This window comes from Saimiri boliviensis, chromosome 5 (genome assembly GCF_048565385.1).
Source record: "Saimiri boliviensis isolate mSaiBol1 chromosome 5, mSaiBol1.pri, whole genome shotgun sequence".
Taxonomy (NCBI): Eukaryota; Metazoa; Chordata; class Mammalia; order Primates; family Cebidae; genus Saimiri; species Saimiri boliviensis.
In genome coordinates, this window is record NC_133453.1 from 144950838 (window position 1) to 144972596 (window position 21759).

General features: G+C 42.6%; 1 protein-coding gene across 3 annotated transcripts in view; it reads right to left on the reverse strand.

The window, feature by feature from the left end:
* The window catches only part of TARS3 (threonyl-tRNA synthetase 3), a 65773-nt gene extending 46345 nt beyond the window's left edge, over nt 1-19428 (reverse strand). For all 3 annotated transcript variants that reach the window (XR_005582318.2, XR_005582319.2, XM_039480063.2), the window contains exons 1-7: nt 19009-19428; nt 17738-17809; nt 15916-16112; nt 9754-9877; nt 6496-6617; nt 3443-3560; nt 231-295 (exon numbers count right to left, since the gene is read on the reverse strand). Coding sequence is in view for 1 of the 3 variants with exons in the window: in XM_039480063.2 (XP_039335997.1) it covers nt 231-295; nt 3443-3560; nt 6496-6617; nt 9754-9877; nt 15916-16112; nt 17738-17809; nt 19009-19323 (1013 nt within the window). In the remaining 2 variants the exon portion in view is untranslated. The remainder of the gene's footprint in view (nt 1-230; nt 296-3442; nt 3561-6495; nt 6618-9753; nt 9878-15915; nt 16113-17737; nt 17810-19008) is intronic.
* Between the last annotated feature and the right edge of the window lie 2331 nt (nt 19429-21759).

Here is a 21759-nt window from a genome sequence, read left to right on the forward strand (position 1 = left end):
TGTTATACCTGACACCCAGAAAATAAAATATGGGTCTCAGTACCATCCTGATTACTAAAACAAAGAAAAAAAATTATCTTTAGTGAAAACATTTTGAAGATCCTAACTAAAGTATAATATCAACTACACAACTTGAAAAATAGAACTCCAACCAGAGAACAAACTCTGCCTCTACTGGTAACACCTTCAAGTTTACTACTGAGCAGCGTTTAACGTGTGTGGACACAAACCTGTACACGGTGGTAGTTGCAGTGTTAACCTTCTCCTTCAGAATGCGGCATTTAAATTTATTGTACTACAAAGAAAAACATATTTACACATTACACAAAATGTCTAAATGAAGAAAACAACTCTACTTTTTTCAAGAAACACTGAAAGGGCATCTACTGATGTTCTAGGTGCTAAGACACGAGGTATACAAAGACAGCCTTAAGCTATACTGTCCAGCAAGGAGGACACAAGCCACGTGGCTACTGGGCGTTTCAAATGCCACTAATTTGTTTTTTGGGGCTTTTTTTTTGAGGCAGTCTCACTCCCTCACCCAGGCTGCAGTACAGTAATGCCATCTCGGCTCACTGCAATGTCCGCCTCCCGGGTTCAAGCGATTCTGCCTCAGCCTCCCAAGTAGTTGGGATTACAGGCGCATACCATCACACCTGGCTAATTTTTTATTTTGGTGGAGACAGGATTTCACTATGTTGGCCAGGCTGGTCTCAAACTCTGACCTCAAGTAATCCGCCTGCCTCAGCCTCCCAAAGTGCTAGGATTACAGGTGCAAGCCACCGCACCCGGCCTGAAATGCCATTAATTTGAAAGAAGGTATGCAGAGAGTATAAAACAGTGGGCTTTGGAAGTATAAAATCGTTCATTAATTATTCTTTATACTGGTTACAGTTGAAATAATACTTTTTATATACTGGGTTAAAAATTTTGTTAAAATTAATTGCAACTTTCTTTTACTTTGAAAATGTAGCTGCCATGAAATTTAAGGTTACACGCATGGCTCAGATTTGTGGATTCCATTATGTTCCTATTAGACAGTACTATTCTAGAAGATCTGATTTTTAACTACATTAAATAAATCAATAAAATTCTGATAAGGACACAGCTATATTGTTAATTTGTATAAAAACAAAAGTAAAGTTTATCGTAATGATGATACATTTATAAAACTAAGGGTTTTTTTCCTTTTCCTTTCTTTTCTGCTTTCATCACTATTATCATAATATCGAAGGCACTTTATATTAAATAACTGCTTAAAGGAGGTAGTTGTTAGGAGAAAAACCCATATCTGTATGACTTAACTGTTTTATATCTATATATTCACATCAAATAATTTTCCTTAACAAAGATTAATTGTGTTTAGTTCTTAAAAGTAGCTGCAAAAAAGGCAACCCACAGAATTTTTAAAAACTTTGCAAATCACGTATCTGTTAAGAAATGGATATTCAGAATAAATCAAGAACTCTTATACGAAAACCTGATTCAAAAATGGGCAAAAGGCTGGGCACAGTGGCTCACGCCTGTAATCTCAGCACTTTAGAAGGACAAAGCAGATGGATGACAAGGTCAGGAGTTTGAGACCAGCCTGACCAACATGGTGAAATCTTGTTTCTACTAAAAATACAAAAATTAGCCAGGCATGGTGGTGTCCGCCTGTAATCCCAGCTACTCAGGAGGCTGAGGCAGAAGAAGTGCTCGAACCCAGGAGGTAGAGGTTGCAGTGAGCCAAGATTGCACCACTGCACTCCAGCATGGGCAACAGAATGAGACTCCGTCTAAAAATAATAATAATTATAATAATAGGCAAAAGACCTGAATAGACATTTCTCCAAAGATATTTCTTCAAGAAATACCCAAATGGCCAATAAGCACATTAAGATGCTCAACATTACTAAGTCATTAGAGAAATGCAAATCAAACCAAAACCCCAATGAGATACCACTTCACAACCATTAGGATGTCTATGAAAAATAAAATAAAACAAATGTTGGCAAGGATGTGGAAAACCTGGAACCCTTGTGCATCACTGGTAGAACTGTAAAATGGCACAGCCACTGCATCAAATGGTACGGCAAGTTCTCAAAAACTGAAAACAGAAGTGCCATAGGATCTAGCAATTCCTCTTCTAAGTATATTCCGAAAAGAAGTAAAGCAGAGACTCAAACAGAACTTTACACACCCAGGTTCACAGAGGCATTGTTCACAAGAGTAGCCAAAGGTAGAAGCAACCCGAGTGTCTACAGATGGATGAATAAATAAGCAAAATGAGGTCTATCCATACAATGGAATATTATACAACCTTATAAAGGAAGGAGATTCTGACACATGCTAAAACATGGATGAATCTCGAGGACATTTTGCTGAGTGAAACAAGCCAGTCACAAAAGGACAAATATTGTCATGATTCCACTGATATGAAGTGCCTAGAGGTTTGACAACATTGATGGTGCTGGTTTGACAACGTTGCAAATGTACTTAATGCCACAGAACTCTATACTTTAAAATGATTAAATGGTAAATTTCATGTTACATATTTTACTGCACAAAAAAAGTAACTGCAAATTTTTACCAAAACCAACTCTATTTTTTTATTCAAGCCCACAAAAATAACAATACTATGTTTTAAAAATGTATGTTTTTGGCTGGGCATGATGGTTCACACCTGTAATCCCAGCACTTTGGGAGGCTGAGGCAGGTAGATCACTTGAGGTCAGGAATTGAAGACAAGCTTGGCCAACATGGCAAAACTTCATCTCTACTAAAAAGACACAAAAATTGGCTGGGCATGGTGGTGCATGCCTGTAGTCCCAGCTGAGGGACTGAGGCAAGACAACACTTGAACCCAGGAGGCAGAAGATGCAGTGAGTTGAGACAGTGCCACTGCACTCCAGCCTGGAATACAGAGTGAGACTCCATCTAAAAAAAAAACAAAAAAAAACAAATAAAATGTATGTTTTCTCCAATATGTATGTTTTAAAACAGAAAACCAGGAATATATTTTAGTACATTGGTCAAAAAAATACAGAGAGAAAGTTACTGTTTTACACAGGTTACTCTAGGTTAAAATTTGAGGAAAAAAAAAAGTTAACGGAAAACTCCCAAAGAAAAGAGAAAAAGGCAGCATTTTATATGGGATTATATATATTATGGAATTTAGGAACCAGGTATCACAGTACTCAGAATTAATTAATCAGATTTATAAACAAACACATGAAAATTATTTGCCTGGCCCTTTACCTGCCTAGTTTGTCCTCAAATTTCAGGAAATAGACGGGGAGGGAAATGTCACATCAAGCAACTGGTAACAATTTCACAGTAGCTTAAGAGAATTAGAACAATTTGGTGAGCAACAGCTAACTATTTGGGGGAAGGTGGTGAAGCTAGTCTACACTGATTTTTAATATTCCTAGTAAGCAGTCTGAGAGTTTCCCAAAGTTACCTTAAACATTTCCAGGAGGATTTCCTTGCTGACTTCTAGTCTTTCAAAAGGTTGCTTTTCTTTTATGATAGCTTTACAGATGTTCTCCAGGGCTGACAATTCTGTGCTGGACACTGCTCTAAAAGGAAGAGCACAGAATCAACATCGACCTTCCAGACGTGACGCATTCCCTCTTTACTTTGTCCTGATGCTTCATCAGTGACGCATTTTCTAACCTGAATCTGGTGTCTTCTTGTTCCAGGACTTCAGAAAGTCAAAATTCATATAGTTGCTACTCCTGGGTCTCAAAGAGGGAGAGTGGGGCATCAACAGCTGCCACAACCAGCCTCATTTCTCCTCCACTGCAAAGTGAGCAGGAAACCCTGCTAGAAGATACCAGGTAAACTGTGAGCTCCTTGGAGGCCTGTTCCTCTGTGCTGTCTTCCTTATCCTTCACACATTTTGGTTTTGCTCAGGAGCCAGAAGGAGTGCTCATCATGTCCCTGCCCTCACTGGCCCTGGAACCAAGGCTGGGAAAAGTGTGTGGACTGCAGAGTTGTGGTGCTCCAGCAGCACTCAGCCTCCACTATGCACGGACTGACTTCCTTTCAGTCACCCCCGAGTCAGTGCTCACTCCCTCCTGCCACACTGGCTTCCTTGCTACTCCTCAAACAAGCCACACATATCCCCACTCCAGGACAGTCTCTCAGAGGCCTGGAACCTTCTCCCTGCAGATGTCGTAAGTACCCCATCCTCAGGGCTTGCTCCATCTCTCCACTCCACTGTCTGCATCAATGGCACTTGCCCCTTCCCGTCCACCTGCCTGTCATGGCACACACCTCCCACACCTGGCTGACATTCTTATGCTCATCACCATCTGGCAGCAGATGGCTGTTCATGCATTTGCTATCTTCCCGCAACCAGACTGTTAGCACCATAAGGACAGACTGATTCCTTCACTGCTGAATCACCAGCACCAAGCACAGAGCACACAGCAGGCAGCAAAAACATCTTGTTGAACGAAAACTGGTAACAAGAGATCAACTGGATGTGATACTGTGATACACTAAGAAACATATATTTGATCTATGTCCAAGTTTCTGGCACAGGGTTTTTAAGATCCTAAAATCTCTGGAGTGATATGAGTGTCTTTTGTGTGCTAATGAAATGACTGATGGCTAGGTCCCTAGGTAGCTTCAGAATGGGAATGCGTCAACAGAAAGACCAAGGCATGATTAAAGGGTTGGTCATCATTTCAGTGCCCCGATCTGCCTCCTTCAGGAAGAGAAGAGGGGCTAGAGATAGGATTATCACCAATGGTCAATGATTTAATCAACTGTGCCTCTATAATGAAACCTCCATAAAAATCCCTAAACAACAAGATTCAGAGAGCTTACAGGTTGTTGAACACATCCAGGTGTTTGGGGCATGGCACCCAGAGATGCATGAAATCTCTGTGCCCCTCCCACACACCTCACCATAGGCATCTCTTCCATCAGGCTATTCATCTCTATCCTTTGTAACATCCATTACAGTAAACTGGTAAGGTAAGTAAACTGCCTCCTTGAGTTCTGTGAGCCATTCTAGCAAATTACTGAATCCAATGACGAGGTCATAGGAACTCCCGATTTGTAGCCTATAAGTCAAAAGCACGGAAGGCCCAGACTTCCAGTGGGTATCTGAATTGGGGGCAGTCTTGTGGGACTGAGCCCCTGCCCTGGGTGACCAGCACTAACTCAAGGTAGTGTCAGAATTGACTTGAATCATTAGACACCGACTTGGTATCCAGAGAGTTGGAGCCTGGCTGTTGATGTAGAAAAAAACCCACACCTTTGACATCAGAAGTGTTGTAGGTAAACACAGTTCATGTTTGTAACAGTGGTTCAGTCTGTAAGTAGCAGCAACAGAGCATTGCGTGCTTGGTTGGGGAGGTCACTAAGCATCTCGCAGGAGAAGGTAAAGACAAAATACACCATAGTTATCCAGGCCAGAGATATCATGGGGCTAAGTTAAGGCAGAAGTGAGAAGGAGATGGGGGCAGGATAACTATTCAGGAGATAAAACTGGCAGAATTGGACTAAACAGCTGAATGGTGAGTTGGTGGTGAGGAGTAGGGAGGAAGTAGAAGGATTAGAGGTTTCAGTTTTAGCAGCTGGAGGTACCCTTAAGAGTTATGAGGAATTCAGGGCAGAAGGTGGATGGGGCAGGCTGTTTGCTAATGACTCAAGCACAGGTCTATGGAATGTGAGGTTCTGTGAACCATCCCTGTCTGGCATTCAACTGTGTGAGATGTTTGGTTGAGGTTAATGGTGTCCTTGATTATCGTGGTGCGAATTAAACTAACTTCTCTCTAGGAATTAAGCTTTCGATTCTGGTCTTAATTAATACCATGCTCAAGCAAGTCCCAGATTAGATAAATAGCATATCATATTCTAATGTTAGAGGTGTCTGTTGAATCTAAACTAGAGTTAACTAAATAATTTTTATTTTAAAATTAAAATGGTTTAGACCATTTCTAAACTAAAAAATAATTTTCAAAATTGGTCAACCAATCTATAATCATATTATGCAATACGGTTGACCCTTGAACAACAAAGGCTAGAACTGCATGGGTCCACTTACATGTGGATTTTCTTCTGCCTCTGACACCCCTGAGACAGCAAGACCAACCCTTCTACTTCCTCACCAGCCTACTCAACATGAAGATGAAGAGCTTTATGATGATCCACTTCCACCAAATGAATGGTAAATATATTTTCTCTTCCTTGTCATTTTCTTAAAATCTCTGTTCTACAGCTTATTTTAAGAATATCATATATAACACACATAACATACAAAGTATGTGGTACTCTATGTTTTCATTAAGGCTTCTAGCTAACAACAGGCTATTAGTAGTTAAGTTTAGGGGGGAGTCTTAAGTTGCACTCGGATTTTCAACTGCATGGGTGCCAGTGCCCATAACCCCACATTATGTAAGGCCCAACAGTCTATAGTTACAAAGCTAGTATGTAACCATTACAAAACAATCAAACGAAAAAACACATGCATTCAGAAGCTGGTGTTCAGTGTGTTACCTGTCTTCAATGAACATGTCATAATAAAATCCATTTTCAATGGGTGGACCGTAGCACAGGTGGCCTCCATAGTAAAGCTCCATGGCCTCCCCGAGAATGTGGGCACTGGAATGCCAGTACACCTGCATGGCATGGACAGAGAGGCCATTAGCTACCAAAAGTATGACATGGAAAATTAGTAGTAAAATGATATAAACAAGTAGAAAATTTTAAGGAGACAAATGGCAAGACCAGGGGCAGCAACAATCAATTTGAAAGGAAAATCTTCAATGCCCACTTAGAAGACAATGCTCTCTGAGCCCTCCCTTAAATTCCACCAGAGCCACTTGCTCAGTGCCAGTGCAAAGCTGCTCTGTTGAGAGCAGCGGCTAAAGCTCGGCTACAACCCCATTTCCTCTGTGTATGTCAGCCATGAAGGATGAACACAGAGCGAAGCAGCTGCGTGCAAACCTGATTGAAGCCGAGTGGGAGGAAGACTGAGGAGTGCCAGATGCTAGGTCTCTTCCTTTTTCTCCAGGAGCACCGTCTCTGAGCTGGACACAGAGCACTGAAGTGTTCATGACACCACTAGAGTTAACAAGACTTTGCAACTCCACAGCAGTCTTCATGTGCTGAAGAGCATGCGACTGTGGAAGTTTGAAAGATGGCTCAGGAAGAAAAAAGTGTTGCCAGGGAACATCTGCTGGCTGCCTGAGACCCCTGATAAGTGTGTATACATGGGTTAATTAACCACAGTCCAAAGCCTGGTTGTCAGTCCTCCAAGTCCAAAACGTTGATATGGTTTTGAGCTCCCAAGGAATTCATTTTAGTTTATGGATAAAATGAAACTAACCAAAGTCCCCAAATAAATATAGGTACCAAAGGAGTAAGATAATCAAGTCATCTGTCAGCAATTTCCTTCCTTTTATTAAATAGAAAGGAAATTACAATTAAAAAGCTGTTTGATAAAATGAATCAGAGCAGAAGTAGTTAGATGATGGAGCAGTTATACGCAATCCCAGCCCACAGCAATAGGCTAGGATATGATTTGCAGACAGACCCAGAGAGTCAGTCCTTAGGGCAGAGAACTTCTCCTCTGGCTGCTAGGATGGCAGGCTGACTGCTAGCATCAGCCCAAATCTCCTACTGTGTTATGTGCTGAGGATACAATAATGAAACAAGCACACACAGTCACGGCCCCCATACGGTTACAGCCTATTGGGGAAGACACGGGCAATGAACAAACCTGGAAGTGCAAAATTATAAGATGTGAACGGTATTTCAAAGGAGGTGAAAAGCGCTCTGTAATAAAGAAAAATGGTGAGCATCCTACATTCACAGGGACTCAGGAAGGCCGTGTGCCTAACACATAGGGGATGGGTCAAAGCGTAGCTTGAGAAAGGAAGGGCCCGAGTCCATGCAAGCCTTGGGGAGGAGTTTGCATTTTACTCCAAATGCAATGGGATGAATTCAAGGGTTTTAAGCAAAAAATGATTAAATTTACATTTGCACACATCATTTGATAGCTCAATGGGAATGGATTCCGAAGGCCAAAACAGCAAGTAGGCAGTTTCTTGGGTAGTGTTCTAACAAGGTGAGTGCAGATTCTCAGGCAGTGGCGATGGAGAGACAGAGAAGTGGACAGATTCTAGATATGTCAGGAAGTAAAATCTACTGGGCTTACCCCTCACTGGAGATTAGAGCTGAGGGTTGGGGTGTAATCACACATAACCTCCAAGGTTCTAGGCTGAGAAACTGGATATGTGGTGGAGTAGTGCACTGACTTAGGCAAAGAGGGAGGAAACACGTTTTGGGGTTAAAATCAAAAATTTCACGTTGAATGTACTGAAAATTCTTGTACAATATCTAAGTGCAGATATCACATAGGCAGTAGTGCATAAAAACAGGCATGGCTAGCTATAGCTGGAGAGTTGTGAATTCAGTCTACAGTACTGAACTTTCTGAAAATCACTTTTAAACATGATTTTATTAAAAGATTTTATTAAAACATGATTTTATTAAATAGTGTACTGTTTAGATATTTACGGTTATACTTTGCATGTTTTAAACAAAATTATAATATGGTTCTTATACTTCAGATTAAGAAATTTAGCATAAGCCTTTCAATTACTGTAACCTAAGCCAACTGTAAGTTAGGTTTTATGGAGATAATGGAGCTTGAAGGGTGACTGCAATGTTAAGGGGACAATGCATGTCAGAAATCCTATCACATGTATATGTGAAAATGTAGTATTTTTATAGAAAATTATATTAAGCATTTAAGGATATTTGAGTCTTGTAATTTCTTCCAATTCTCCTGTACATGTTAAATTATAAAGCAGACTCATCTTTAACAGCCTATTAAAACACATATTCAGTTAATAACAAATTCAGTTAATAACCAAAGCATTCTAACTTAAGGAAACGATTTTAAGAAATGATAAGGCGGCCGGGCGCGGTGGCTCAAGCCTGTAATCCCAGCACTTTGGGAGGCCGAGGCGGATGGATCACGAGGTCAACAGATCGAGACCATCCTGGTCAACAAGGTGAAACGCCGTCTCTACTAAAAATACAAAAAATTAGCTGGGCATGGTGGCGCGTGCCTGTGATCCCAGCTACTCAGGAGGCTGAGGCAGGAGAATTGCCTGAACCCCGGAGGCGGAGGTTGCGGTGAGCCGAGATCGTGCCATTGCACTCCAGCCTGGGTAACAAGAGCGAAACTCCGCCTCAAAAAAAAAAAAAAGAAAAGAAAAGAAATGATAAGGCTTGGCACAGTGGCTCACACCTGTAATCCTAGCATTTTGGGAGACCAAGGCAGGCAAATTGCTTGCGCCCAGGGGTTTGAGACCAGCCCGGGCAACATGGCAAAAACCTGTCTCTACAGAAAATACAAAAAATTAGTTGAGCATGGTGGAGCACACCTGTAGGCCCAGATAGCTGGGACAGTGAGGTGGGAGGATCACCTGGGCCAGGGGAGGTCAAGGCTGCAATGAGCCATGATTGTACCACTGCACTCCAGCCTGGGCAACAGAGTAAGATAGGAAGGAGAGGAGAGGGGAGGGGAGGAAAAAGAAAGAAGGAAAAATATAGGCTACTTTAAAAACTGATATGTATTTGTATATATTGATGCCACAAACATTAAACATCAAAATTCAAATTTTAAATCTCAGAAAACCCCAAAAAAACTCAGCGTTCTTGACTTCAATATGTGCCTTCTTATATAATGTAGTTTACAGCATAAGTACCCAAAGTTTGGCTATCTGATTTTTAAATACTCACAGCTTGGGCTTCCTCATTATCAAACGGAAGCAACTCAAGAGAAGAGTCCCCTTCCAATGGGCGGTCCAGGTCCCACAATTCACCATTTACTTTGGCTACTACTGTGCTTTCCGCCAATTCCTGACTAGAAGAGAAAAACCCCTTGGGAGTTAACCTTATCATTGCTACAGTGACTCCTTAAAATTAAAAGAATTTCTAGGGTGTTTTTTTTAAGTGGACAGAAAGTACAAATGTAAGCTAACAGGACAGATATGTTTTGTTTTGTAACATTTATTTTATGTAGAAAAGTAATATACATTCACTGAAAAAAAAACATGGGAAACTGAGAAAGCACACAGGATAAAATTAAAATCGCATATAAATATCAGAAATCACTACTCGTAACATTTTGTTACATTTCTATCCAGCGGTTCTTCTACCTCCATCCACCCCACCCACACATATGTGGTGTCTTTAAAAGCAGTTGCCAACATAATTGTATAGCTTGTGTTCTCTCTGCCATGCCTCAGATAGCCTTCCAAAGCAGTCTGGAAGTATCGTATTTATTAATAAAGCCTCCACTGCTGCACACTGAGGTAGTCTAATGTTTGCACTCATGGAGTATACCGCACAGACATCTTGTGACTTCTGTGACTGATTTCTGGGAATACCACCACAGAGTTGAAATTACTAGATCAAAGGGGATGTACCTTTGAAAGATTTCTGATAAATGTCATTTGAACACACATCACTTCCATGGACCCTGATTTTTAAAATCTTTGTCACTGTGACATTGAAAATTGTTGTTTTGATTTAATTATTAAATTTGTTTCAGGCTTTCAAGCTATTTTTACTTTTATACACTATCTATTTCCTTTACCTATTTTGTTTGGGGTTTTTTTGGTGGTTTTTTTTTTTGAGACAGAGTCTCATTCTGTCGCCCAGGCTGGAGTGCAGGGGCACAATCTCAGCTCACTGCAACCTCCATCTCCCAGGTTCAAGCCATTCTCCTGCCTCAGCCTCCCCACTAGCTGGGATTACAGGTGTGCGCCACCATGCTCAGCTAATTTTTGTATTTTTAGTAGAGATGGGGTTTCACCATGTTGGCCAGGATGGTCTTCTAGTGAGGTGCTAATCTCTTTCTCTTATTTTGTGTATCTTTTAAGTAACATTTATTTCTTGAAAATTGTTGACAAAATTAAAAAATGTTTTAAATAAAGTAGACCTATTTTTAACAGCCTATTAACAATTTATTTCAAACACATTAATTTAGTAACTAAAGTAGTCTAACTTAAGGAAACAATTATTTTAAGAAATTATAAGGTGGGGCACAGTGACTCACACCTGTAGTCCTAACACTCTGGAAGGCTGAAAGTTAAGAAAGGAAACCTGGAAAGCACAGAAAACACAAAGGAAAAAAATCACCTATAATTCCATCACCAAGAAATTACCATTGATGTTTTGTTTATATCTTTCCATGTTATTTAATACATAGGAATAAAAATGTTTAATAGTATAATTGTTATTTTATAACCTATTTCTTAAACTTAACAATAAATCACAGCATTTTCCCTAAAAGGAGACAGACTTCTAAAACATGATATTTAATAGTCACGGAGGAACCAATATTTGCTAGGCATTTTAATTATTTTTATGGGTACTTTGGAAAGCAAGTAGCAATGAAAAATAATGCTGCAATGAACATTCTCAAACATATATTTTACTCAATTATTTTCTCGGGAAAAATTCTGGAGGTAAAACTGCTAGGTCCAGGGAAATGCATTTTTAGTCATTTCTGTCAGAATATATTACAAAATTTTCCTACCAGCAGAGTTACAAAGGTATCTTGTCTTTGAGTTCTCATAATGTTAGGTACTATTAAACTGTATCAACTCTACAATGTAATTTTGGTTTTTTGAGACAGAGTTTTGCTCTGTCACCCAGGCTGGAGTACAATGGCACGATGTTGGCTCACTGCAACCTCTGCCTCCCAGGTTCAAGTGATTCTTCTGACTCGACCTCCCAAGTAGCTGGGATTACAGGCACATGCCACCATGTCAAGCTACTTTTTGTATCTACAGTAGAGACATGGTTTCACCATATTGGCCAGGCTGGTCTCAAACTCCTGACCCCAAGAGATCTGCCCACCTCCACCTCCCACCCAAAGTGCTAGGATTACAGGTGTGAGCCACCACATCCAGCCTACAGTGTTATCTTTTAATTTACATTTCTGCGATTAACTTGAGCAGCAATACAGCATTGTTAGAAGGACACAGGTGAAAGGCCAACCTGGGTTTAAATACTGGATAATTTACTCAGCTTCTCTAAGCCTCAGTTTTCTTATCTATAAAATGAGTATTATAGGACCTTCCTCATACATTTATACTCAGGATTCTGTCATGCGTACATACGATAACAGGAACTTAATAAACAGTAGATGTTATTAATCAAGTAAAACTTTCTTTTCATTGTTACTGGCTGTCATAGATGGCTACGTGTTCCACAACCTGTTCTGCCCTTCTTCCAGAAAGAGTTTTCTAGGCTTCCTTGCAGCTAGATGTGCAAGTTTGGAGCCAATGGATAGAAGCAGAAGTCATGTGTGACACTTCTGTGTCTCATCATTAAGACAGTAGAGGTCACTTCTCCATCCTCTCTCCACCTTCTGAAGATGGGAACCCATGTGCTGTTTTTTCTGGACCATGTAGACAAGGGCAACATTGTATGAGACAGCTCAACAACCAGATGGGAGAAATTTGGGTCCCCAAATGACTGTATGGAGAAGTGTCACCCAGTCAACCTGGACCACCTACGTCTAGACTGCTATATGAAAAAGGGACTTTGACCATATTGAAGCCACTGAGTTTTTCGTGATGTCTTTGTTGTAGAAGCTTAATATTTGTCTTAGATAATACAGAAATAAGGACCTGGAAGTAAAAAACCAAAACATATGGCACTGGCTTAGCAGAGTGGTAGTGTAACAAGGAACAGATTCTAAGATATGGAAAGCCAATAACCTTTGTCATAATGTAACAAAGTATTTGATAAAACTTGCAGGCAAACCATGTGTCACAGTGCTTGTAGCACACAAGAAAGCAAAAAGGGAGAGTGTTGGTATACCCTGGATAACTCTTGTTGCTTTCAGCATGAAGCTACCAGAATGAGCTAGCTCAGATGAAAACAATCTAGTTTGCAAGAAGAGATAGAAGGGATAGGGAGGCTCCCTCTGCCTGTGTCCTGTAATTCAATTGACTAAAAGTTCAGAAATGTGGGACTATGCAAGATTTTGGAAAGACAATCTCCTTTCCCAAACAGCAGGAGGGACAGGCACTGACAGCCCTTCTCAAAGGCCACACATAAATACTGACAACAGAGGCCAGTGGAACTGCAAGGGTGAGAGAGCAAGAGTGCCTCCCTCCCACAAGCCTGTTGCTTCATATGACCTCAGCCCATTAAACAAAGAGAGAGGAATGAGCCAAATACAAAAGCCGTGAAACAACAGAGAAGTCTCTGTCTAGAAGATATCTTTAAGTGAGACTATTTTCATGTGGAACTGATTAGCTGCAAACAGACCAGAAGCCTACTACGGTTAACTGATCATGGAAATTACATTGCCAAACAAATTATAAGCCCAGCTCACAAATATCTGTGACTACGTGATCCCTTAGGAAACCCTCAGGTCCCAAGTGTGCACCATAGAACTGAGCTGTGCAAACTGCACAGACCCCAAGAGGACAAACTGTCATGCACTTTAGATGTGACAAATGAGGGTAATGGATAACTCTGAACTTCCCAAAGAGCAAAATTGGGGCACATGGAGAACCATGGACAAGACAGCTGCTTCCAGAGAACAAAGGGTGAACAGATGGGCTGACACAAGCACTAACCGCTGCCAGGCTGTGGGGCCTCACAGTCGCTTCAAGCAGAATCTGATGACTTCTCTAAAACACAGTCTGCCACATTTCTCCTTTTTTTTCCCAACACACACTTTGTGATTGTCTTCTGTGCACTGTATATGTGTGTTGTGTGAGCAGACTTGTCTATTAGGTTGTTGCTAGAATACAAGTGGTCAGCCTGATGGGAGGTGTTCCGTACATCACTTGGAAATCCCAGGCTTTGAGCTATGGCACTTAAGAGTTGACTCACTTGGGGAGTAAGTGTGTCAGATGTTGAAGAAGAGTTCCCACAGATATCTGGATGTCAGAAGGGCAGACTGCGGCAGACTCCCTGTTGTTCCATAAACCATTCCTCTCTTCCATGGTGTGAAGGCTTTAGCTGGACATGTGGCTGGGCGGCCAATAGAGCTATATTCCCATTCTCTCTTATAGTCAGGCATGGCCATGTGACTGAATGTGAGCTAACAGGATGGAAGTGGAAATTGAAGCGAGCCACTATGGGGTCTTGGCCTCAAAGCATCGTTGTTCTGCAGCTTCTCTTCCTCGTGACTGCAGGCAGGCCCATGCAGGGACCCGGGTTCCACTGCTAGACACAAACAAACCCTACCTAGGGGACAGCAGATCAACAAGATGGAAGAAAGCTGGGTCCATAAATAACTGCAAGGACCAGAAATGTCCACCAAGATGGACTGGTCACTTCTACACCATTGGCTTGCATCAGAAGCCCCTGGAGGGCTCATAAAAACAGACAGCTGATCAATTCAGGGGGTTTGAGGTGGGGCCCCCAAATTTGTTTTTTGTCTGTTTGTTTTTTGACAGAGTCTCCCTCTGTCACCCAGGCTGGAATGCAATGATGCAATCTTGCCTCACTGCAACCTCCACCTCCTGGGTTCAAGCAATTCTCCTGCCTCAGCCTCCCAAGTACCTGGGATTACAGGCACCCACCACCAAGCCCAGCTAATATTTTGTATTTTTAGTAGTGACGAGGTTTCACTATGTTGGCCAGGCTGGACTCAAACTCCTGACCTCAGGTGATCCACTGGTCTTGGCCGCCCAAAATGCTGGGATTACAGGCGTGAGCCACCACGCCTGACCAAATGTGTTTTTCTAAGAAGTTTCCAGATGCCCACGCTGCTGGTCTAGCGGACTACACTTTGAGAAATACTGTCCTAACACATTTAACATGCAACCTGACTCTCCATGAGAAAACAAACTAATTTGTGCCTCAAAACCTATTTTTTCCTAGCACATCATTTCTCCTGGAAAACATGAAAACAGGTTGGGAGAGCATTTAACAATATAATAGGATGAGTCAGAAATACAATCCTCACCATCGTTTTCAAAGAAAATCTGAGAATTTCAATTGTTGAAGCAATTTGCTTTTTAAATGATAAACATTTATTTACATGGAATTAAATACAATTGTACAGAAGCTATATAACTGTATTTATATAATAGCTTCTATACAATTGAATTTAACACTAGGAATTAACATTAGTCAAAACAATATAACTTCACTGATGTATCTAATTTCTAGAAAGGTCAAAGGACTTTTCCAGGATTGATAATAACTGTAACACATGTACCTTCAGTCTATAATTCAAAGACCTGTAAAAACTCATGGGAATTATTTGATTGATGAATAAAGTCAGTGTAAAACGGCCTGTCAAGAATTACAGATTTTTTTTCTCTCCTATATATTTTTATTAGAACAGGAAACCACTGTGTTCTGATATTCAACTACTTATTTAAATGGTCTTTGGAGAAGCCAGAGGAAAAAAAATAATTACATTTAATTTATTCAACTGAGTAAGAAAAATATATATATATTTTAGCTGATATGGTTGGGCTATGTGCCTACCCAAACCTCATCTTGAACTGTACTTCCCCAAATCCCCACGTGTTGTGGGAGGGACCCAGTGGGAGGTAACTGAATGATGGGGGCAGTAACCTCCATGCTGTTCTTTGATAGTCAGTGCATTCTCATGAGACCTGATGGTTTTGTCAGGGCTTTTCCCCCCACTTTGCTGGGCACTTCTCCTTGCTGCTGCCATGTGAAAAGAGACAAACTTGCTTCCCCTTCTGCCACAATTGTAAGTTTCCTGAGGCCTCCCCAGCCCTGCTGAACTGTGAGTCAATTAAACCTTTTTCCTTTATAAATTACTCAGTCTCATGTATGTCCTTTCAGCAGCATGAGAATGGACTAATGTTAGCGGTCCCTAATAAAACATTTTCACCAGGCTCCAGTATAATTATTTAATATTGAATATCTTTCCACTCGATGGTTTACCTAATTTCAGCAGCCACTTGGTAAGGCGTTGTTTTCCAGACTTCCCCTTCCACTGTTTGCCCATCGGCCACTCTTACTGTGATCACATTGCTTCTATCTCCCTTTTTTCCATAAATGGCAAGTAAGAGCTGATTGTCTTTCTTCAATATTTCAAAAAGATTCAATCTTTCTTTTATGAAACTTGGTTGATGTTTCACCTGAAAATTATTAGAACACAATGAGATTAATATATACGGCCCACTATTTTCTAGCTGCTCAGCTCTGAATCAGCTCTGCCCCCTCACTGCTTTCCCAGCAGACCACAGGTCTAGCCTCTATCGCTCTACAGATGATCCCAAACTTACCACAGTTTGAATTATGGTTTTTGTTTTCTTTTCTTTTTTTTTGAAAAGGAGTCTCACTCTCTCGCCCAGGCTGGAGTGCAGTGGCGAGATCTCGGCTCACTGCAACCTCCACCTCCCAGGTTCAAGTGATTCTCCTGCCTCAGCATCCCAATCAGCTGGGACTACAGGCGCACGCCACCACACCAATTTTTTTTTTTAGTAGAAATGGAGTTTCACCATGTTGGCCAGGATGGTCTTGATCTCTTGACCTGGTGATCCACCAGCCTCGGCCTCCCAAAGTGCTGGGATTACAAGCATGAGCCAACATGCCCGGCCATTTTTTATTGTTGTTGTTCTGAGATGGAGTCTTGCTTTGTTGCCCAGGCTGAAGTACGGTGGTGCAAAGTCAGCTCACTGGCACCTCTGCCTCATAGGTTCAAGTGATTTTCCTGCCCCAGCCTCCCGAGTAGCTGGGATTATAGGCACATGCCACGGTACCTGGCTCATTTTTGTATTTGTAGTAGAGATGGGATTTTGCCGTGTTGACCAGGCTGGAACTCCTGACCTCAAGTGATCCACCTGCCTTGGCCTCCAGAGTGCCAGGATTACAGGCATGAGCCAACACGCCCAGCCAAGACTTTTCAACTTCAATGATATTGTAAAAGTAATATTCATACAACCATTCTGTTTTTCACTCAGTAGAGACATTCAACACTTCCTAATAAAATAGGCTTTGTATTAGACGATTTTGCCCAACTGTAAGCTAACGTAAGTGTTCTGGGCACTTTTAAGGTAGGCTAGGCTAAGCTATGATGATCACTAGCTTAGATGTATTAAATACATTTTTAACTCACATTGGGTTTATTGGGACTTAACCGAACTGTTAAGACTAGGAGCGTATGTACTTCCCAATTCCAAAAAACTCCTCTCTGCTTATCTAATTTCTCCTTAGCTCTAAAGGTCCACCTCAAAGCCTGCCTCTTCTACCTACTTCACCCACTGGCACCTCCCTTTTCCACTGTTTACAGGATGTGTACAGTCACACATTACAGCATTTACTTGTACACTATCATACTGTTCCCTAGTTGATGTCCTGAGTCTCCCTGAACTCCTCAACCAGAGTGGTATCTTTGGGCCCAGGTATTCCTCCTTCACTCCTAGCAAATGTTGATGCCAGATAAATACTTTCTGGTTGTTTTAATGATTTATACACAAAAGCAAAGTAGCTAGTTTCCTGAATACAAGGAAAAAAAAAAAAGAGTTCTGCTTGCATAACTTAAAGAGATTAAATACAGGTGTTTATTAAATATGGGCAGCTCATTTCTGGAGACATCTCAAATTTAAGGCTTGAAAACTGTTAAATACACCAATATAACCCAAATAATAATTTCATCAGTAATCCTCTTTTTTGTTGGAAATCCTGGGTAATTAACTATACACACATATTTGAAATTACAGGTAGTATTGTATATTGTTTCCATATCAGGCTCGATTCTTACCTCGCTATCAGGCTCGATTTCCTTCATTTTCTTCTTTTTCATGTCCTTTTCGTGGCTTTGACTAGGAGGAGGCTGAAAGATAAAATTATAAATGACTCACATCAATAACGAAAAAAAGCAACACATCTTAAGAAGAGAGCCATGCCAGCAGACTGCAAGTGCCCATGTTTAGAGGCTCATAGCTGGCTCTCCCGACCACCACTTACAACTCTAAGTGGGCAAGTCATTTCCCAGGGTTCAGTCCTTCCTGTCTGTGCATTTCTTTCACACTGTTGCTAAGCATATTTAATATATTTTGCTCTTGAAAAATTTTTGTCCTGAACTTTCAACAATGTGGCTGGAAAATGTGTGGTTGCTGCCTGCCACTTCAAATGCACTATTTCATGAAGATGTTGCTAGTTCACCACTGTCTCTCCTAAAGGACTACAGAACATCTCCGCCTGAGAAGCTTCAGGACTCAGAAAGTTTATGATGTTAAAAGATAATTTATCCTTTCTAAAATCTTAAAAATACTGTATTAAATAACAATGTTGGCTGGCCGTGGTGGGTCATGCCTGTAATCCCAGCACTTTGGGAGGCCGAGGCAGGCGGATCACAAGGTCAGAAGTTCGAGACCAAACTGGCCAACATGGTGAAATACGTCTCTACGAAAAATACAAAAATTAGCCAAGCGTGACGGCGGGTGCCTGTAATCCCAGCTATTCGGGAAGCTGAGGCAGGAGAATCGTTTGAACCCGAGAGGCGGAGGCTGCAGTGAGCGGAGATCGCGCCACTGCACTACATCCTGGGTGACAGGGAGAGACTCTGTCTCAAAAAAAAATCCAAACGAAACAAAAATAATGTTAAATATACAGGTATCCTCTCAAGATAGGCCACCAAAACAAGGGCACAAAAAGCTAAAACCTCTCATCCAAAAAAAAAAACCACCACCAACAAAAAAGAACCAGAGAGAATCAAAGAGTTTACATACGCAGCTGTCTTTCTGCCCGAGAAAAGAATAATGAGTTTGAAACACTCCAGCATTTTTTCAGACAAATGAAAACATCATTTCTGCTACTGAAAAAGACGTGTGGCAGGCTCTCTAACGGACGAGCTGAGAAATCAACCGCTTTTAGTAAATTGGGCGACTGCGGGAAATCCAGCGGCTCCCCAGGCCGCACGGGAGCGCAGGCAGGGCAGTGGGCGGGCAACCCCCGGGGCGTCCCCGCCGGTGCGCAGCATCTCGGCCCCCGCCGCCCGCGTCCTCTCTCGCGTCCCCGCCGCCCCGTTACCTGCGCGCCGGCCCCCGTGCGCCCGGCCTCCTCCAGCGCCGCCGACCGCACCGCGCTCCCCAGCGTGGCCTGGCGGCTCAGCTCCTCCGCCAGGCACAGCCGCAGGCGGCACAGGCGGTGGCGCAGGTCGCGGTTCTCGGCCCGGAGCTGCGCCACCTCCCGCGAGAGGCGCGGCCCCTCCGCCGGGCCGCGGTCGGGCGCGTTCAGCTGCTCGTCCCTCAGGCGCTGGACCTCCGCCCACAGCCAGCGGATGGCCTCCTCCTGCCGCTCCATGCGCGACGCCACGGCCTCCGCCGCCAGGGCCTGGGCCGCCATCGCGCGCGCTCCCTCGGGCACCGACGCCGAGCCGGGCGCCCGGGACTGCGACGAGGGCGGCGAGGGCGGCGACGGCGACGCGGCGACTCAGCGCAGGGCAGAAGACGGCGCGCCCGGGAGGGGCGGGGCGATGGGGCGGGGGCGGAGCCGAGGCCGGACACGTTGCAGGGGCGGGGTAGCTGGGCGGGGAGGGGCCGGACGCTGGCTGAGGAGGGGAGGGGCCTAAGCTAGATCCCCAGTCCGGCGGGGCGGGGCCTGAGGCCACGCCCACTGCAGGGATCGGGGCGATGACTTCGCCTGGGCAGTAGGGGAATGGGGTCTGAAGGGCTTCCCCTACCTTTCCAGGCCTGTCTAGGGGCTCCTGGCAGTAGCTTTAGTCCGTTGAAACGAAAATCTTCCAAAAACTTGGAAAAAGGCCATCATCTGCGTTCTCCAAAAAGGCTTCACCATTTCTCCCTCTTGAATTCCGGCAGTCACCGTTCTATCACCTTGCAAACAGGTTCTAAAAAGTGGCCATTAAAAATGGACTTTCTGGCCTTTCATGCCAAAATTGCCCATGTGCAGAGGCCGCTGGGCCAGGGCACATAGAAAATAGCTGTGAAATCTAAATCTGACCAGCACGAAATTGCTAGCTCCACGAGTCTAGGACAAAAGCCAGATGTGTCTTTGTATCCCTCATAACAGTAAACGTGAAACTTCCTGGAGCAGGAACGCAAATGATTTTTATCACTATTCTTAGGCTTAGGACGTGACAAACGCTGTTCCGAACTCTTTGTAGTAGTTGTAACTCCTTTAATCCTCGTAGCAACGGATACTGTTTATCCGCTTATAGCTGGAGAAATGGAAGCACAGAGACTGTTACTTGACTAACGTCACACAGCCACTACTTGACAAAGGTGGAATTCAAACTCAGATAGTCTAATGCCAGTTTCTATGCAGTTAACACTATGGTGCTTTTCAACTTTGCCAGAATTTAATCGAACATGTCATATAATGTGATACAGGTAAAAATGGCCAAAGAGTCCTGAAATGAGAGAGTTTAGCTTCAGCTGGTGTAGTCTGAAAAAGGAAGAAATTGCTCTGGAAAATAAAGGCTAGGATGTGTTAGCAAGGAGAAAGGCAGGTAAATTCCACCCTAGGGGCAGAATCAGTGCAGGAAAAGGAGCGGAGAAGGACAAGTTCATTGGATTAAGCGAAGTGGAATCCCAAACAGCACTCCGTGAAGTTTGGTGCTAACCAATACTACTGTGTCTTTTTAGTCCTTCCTCGGGAAGCGTCTGCATACAGTCACACAGGACCCACTGGCTCCTCATTACTCCTCATTATTCATCATTCCTCAACCCAGTGCCATTGAGTTTCTGCTTCTGCCCTTCATGACCAACACATCATCAAATGTCATGGACCCCCTTTAGCCACCCCAGAATTTCCTCAGGACCCTTTGGAATTTGTCTCTCTTGGGCCTCCACTCCCAATCCCTAAGGGACCACCAGTCTGCTTCCTGTCGCTATAGGTCAGTTTGCATTTTCTAGATTTTCTGTAAATGGAAGCACACAGTATGTCCTCTTTTTGTTTAGCTACTTTCACTCAGCACAATAATTTTAATATTTACCTATGTGTGTGGGTATCTATTATTATTTCTATTGTTTTTTTCTGAGTAGTATTCCATTGTATGGATATACTATAATTTGTTTATTCATTTATTGATGGAAAATTTGAGTTATTTCCAGGTTTGGGCTAGGATCACACAATACCCAGTGAGCCCATTGGGTTTCCAAATTCACATTGTGGTTATTTTCTCGTTCCAGAATGCAGAGTTTGAATAGACATACTCCAAACTGGCAGAACCCCTGCAATGTTTCCCTGACCCTCAAACATAAGGCTATTCTGGTAGGAAAGGCCAAGCAGAAACCACTAAAACTTTCTCAACATGCAAAAATAGTAAATCAAAAGCAATACTGCATTTCCGAAGGAATTGTAGATATTACTGCTGCCCTCAAGAACCTGAAAGATGCAGGGGTGGTGATTCTCATCACATCCCATTTAGCTTCCATCCCATTCACATTTAGCCTGCATAGAAGACAAACAGATATTAGGGAATTATAGTAGAGTAAAATAAATTTAATTAGGTGGTGATTCCAGTTGCAACTGCTCTTCCAGATATGATTTCATTGGTGGCGTAAATCAGCATAACCTCTGGCACCCGATATGCATCTATTGAGCTAGCTGATGCTTCCTTCTTTATATCTGTTAGTTAAGGGCTATCAAGCACCATTTTATTTCGTCTGACAAGGCTGGCAATACATCTTCACAGGGTATCACCTCAAAACAATATAAACTTTTTAGTTTTACTTGATAATCTAGTCCGCAAGGACTTTGATTGCTGCTGTATTCCATAGGACATCATGCTGCTGTCCTATCATTGATGACAGCATGCTG